At 38.5% G+C, this 1,456-nt stretch overlaps 1 protein-coding gene across 1 annotated transcript; it reads right to left on the bottom strand.

Moving 5' to 3' along the window:
- Positions 1-412: 412 nt before the first annotated feature.
- On the bottom strand, positions 413-1,451 carry LOC106751520 (odorant receptor 22c-like; the record flags this gene model as incomplete). The annotated part of the gene is made up of 5 exons (XM_014632419.1): positions 413-466; positions 544-699; positions 901-1,011; positions 1,149-1,251; positions 1,405-1,451. Coding segments are annotated over 5 exons (471 nt in total), but the record flags the coding sequence as incomplete, so codon positions are not given.
- Positions 1,452-1,456: the final 5 nt, after the last annotated feature.

Raw genomic sequence — 1,456 nt, 5'->3', positions numbered from 1 at the left:
CGGATGGTCGGTCGGCCGCGGTGTTTGCCGGGGGGAATGCATCGTCGCAGTGTTATATGTTTACACCAAGTTTCAATAAGATATTCTAAAGCCTGTGTGACATTTACATTTCCCTGAAAGCTTCAACACCCGCTATTTCGGAAACTAAGCTGTTTAGGACACATGTTTATATAAATCTTTTTACTTGAAATAATCCAAAGAATCGCTCCCTTAAATATAGCTGGGTACTTAAAAAACACTCTGTATATAAATAGAAAGATTTCTATTTATTATACTTCACTCTTTCCTCTCCTATTATATTCAGTTATTTCTTTTCCTTTCACTTGACATGAAGAAAGTTAATTAATTAACATTTATTCCCGAACAATTAGTATAATGATTTATAATATAATTCGCATATTACGGAGAAATTTTATGAAGTTAATGTGCGTAACATGTTCAAGTAGGCCACAGATGTCCTAACCACCTGTCGGTTGGAAGAACCTCACGTAAGTCATCCGGATGTTAACCAAATATTTAACAACGTCATTTTCTGCAACTCACGTCACCGAAAGTACTGAGGGACAACTCGAAGAAATTTCCGGCGGTGAGTTTGGTGGATGAATTCGACATAGCTATCATCAATACGAGGACAAGACCCTTTCTTCCTGGTAGTCGATACCAATCGATCATGTATGACACTTCGCCGATTTTTTTGCACTGTTCATAAGATCTTTTTGGGTTAATTATGTCACGTCAAACACAATAATTACGACGATAAAAGTTTCTTTCGGTGTAAAAGTGCATTCAAAGTTGGGAAGAGTGTTTTAATCACTTTAGAGATATAATCGTAAGTTAATTTATCACACATTTGGTGTATATTAAAAGTGCGGACAAACACTTCGACGATAAGCGTTATACCTGTTCGATAATAAGCTCGCCGATGTAACAAAATATGAAGATATTGAACGTGAAGGATAGGAGCAGAGTAATATACGTTACGTATGCGGCGATCTCTACACTTCCCCATTCCTGCAATATAAATATCCTTACATTTCGCACATACCGTTGCAAACGCGTCATCATGAATCGTGTACATGTCGATCTCCGGCATACTTGAAGCAAAACGGTGCGCTTTGCAGCACGTGCTTTCCATATGAAATGCATACCAATGTGATAGTATAATATCCGAGAAAACACATGTTTAACGTACATCCTACAATTTCCACGACAGATATTTCGCGCAACATCCTGTCCGTTAGCGATATGAAACTGGAAGAGAATTCGATTCGAAGATGCAATTTCATTAAAACAGTGTAATCGCAAGCGCGATTAACTTATTATTACATGATTACAATGATGACAGTAAATACATCGAGGACGAGAAACACCGAAACAGGAATATCTCTCGAAGAAGCGACTCACCGTAAGATCCGAACGTGCTGCTGCACGATCATCGCCAGTCTGTCGTCCACGT

The sequence above is a fragment of the Dinoponera quadriceps genome, unplaced genomic scaffold (assembly GCF_001313825.1).
Source record: "Dinoponera quadriceps isolate SergipeBrazil2010 unplaced genomic scaffold, ASM131382v1 C3912308, whole genome shotgun sequence".
Taxonomy (NCBI): Eukaryota; Metazoa; Arthropoda; class Insecta; order Hymenoptera; family Formicidae; genus Dinoponera; species Dinoponera quadriceps.
The sequence above is the reverse complement of the archived record's forward strand: the minus strand, read 5'-3'. Positions and strand labels throughout refer to the sequence as shown.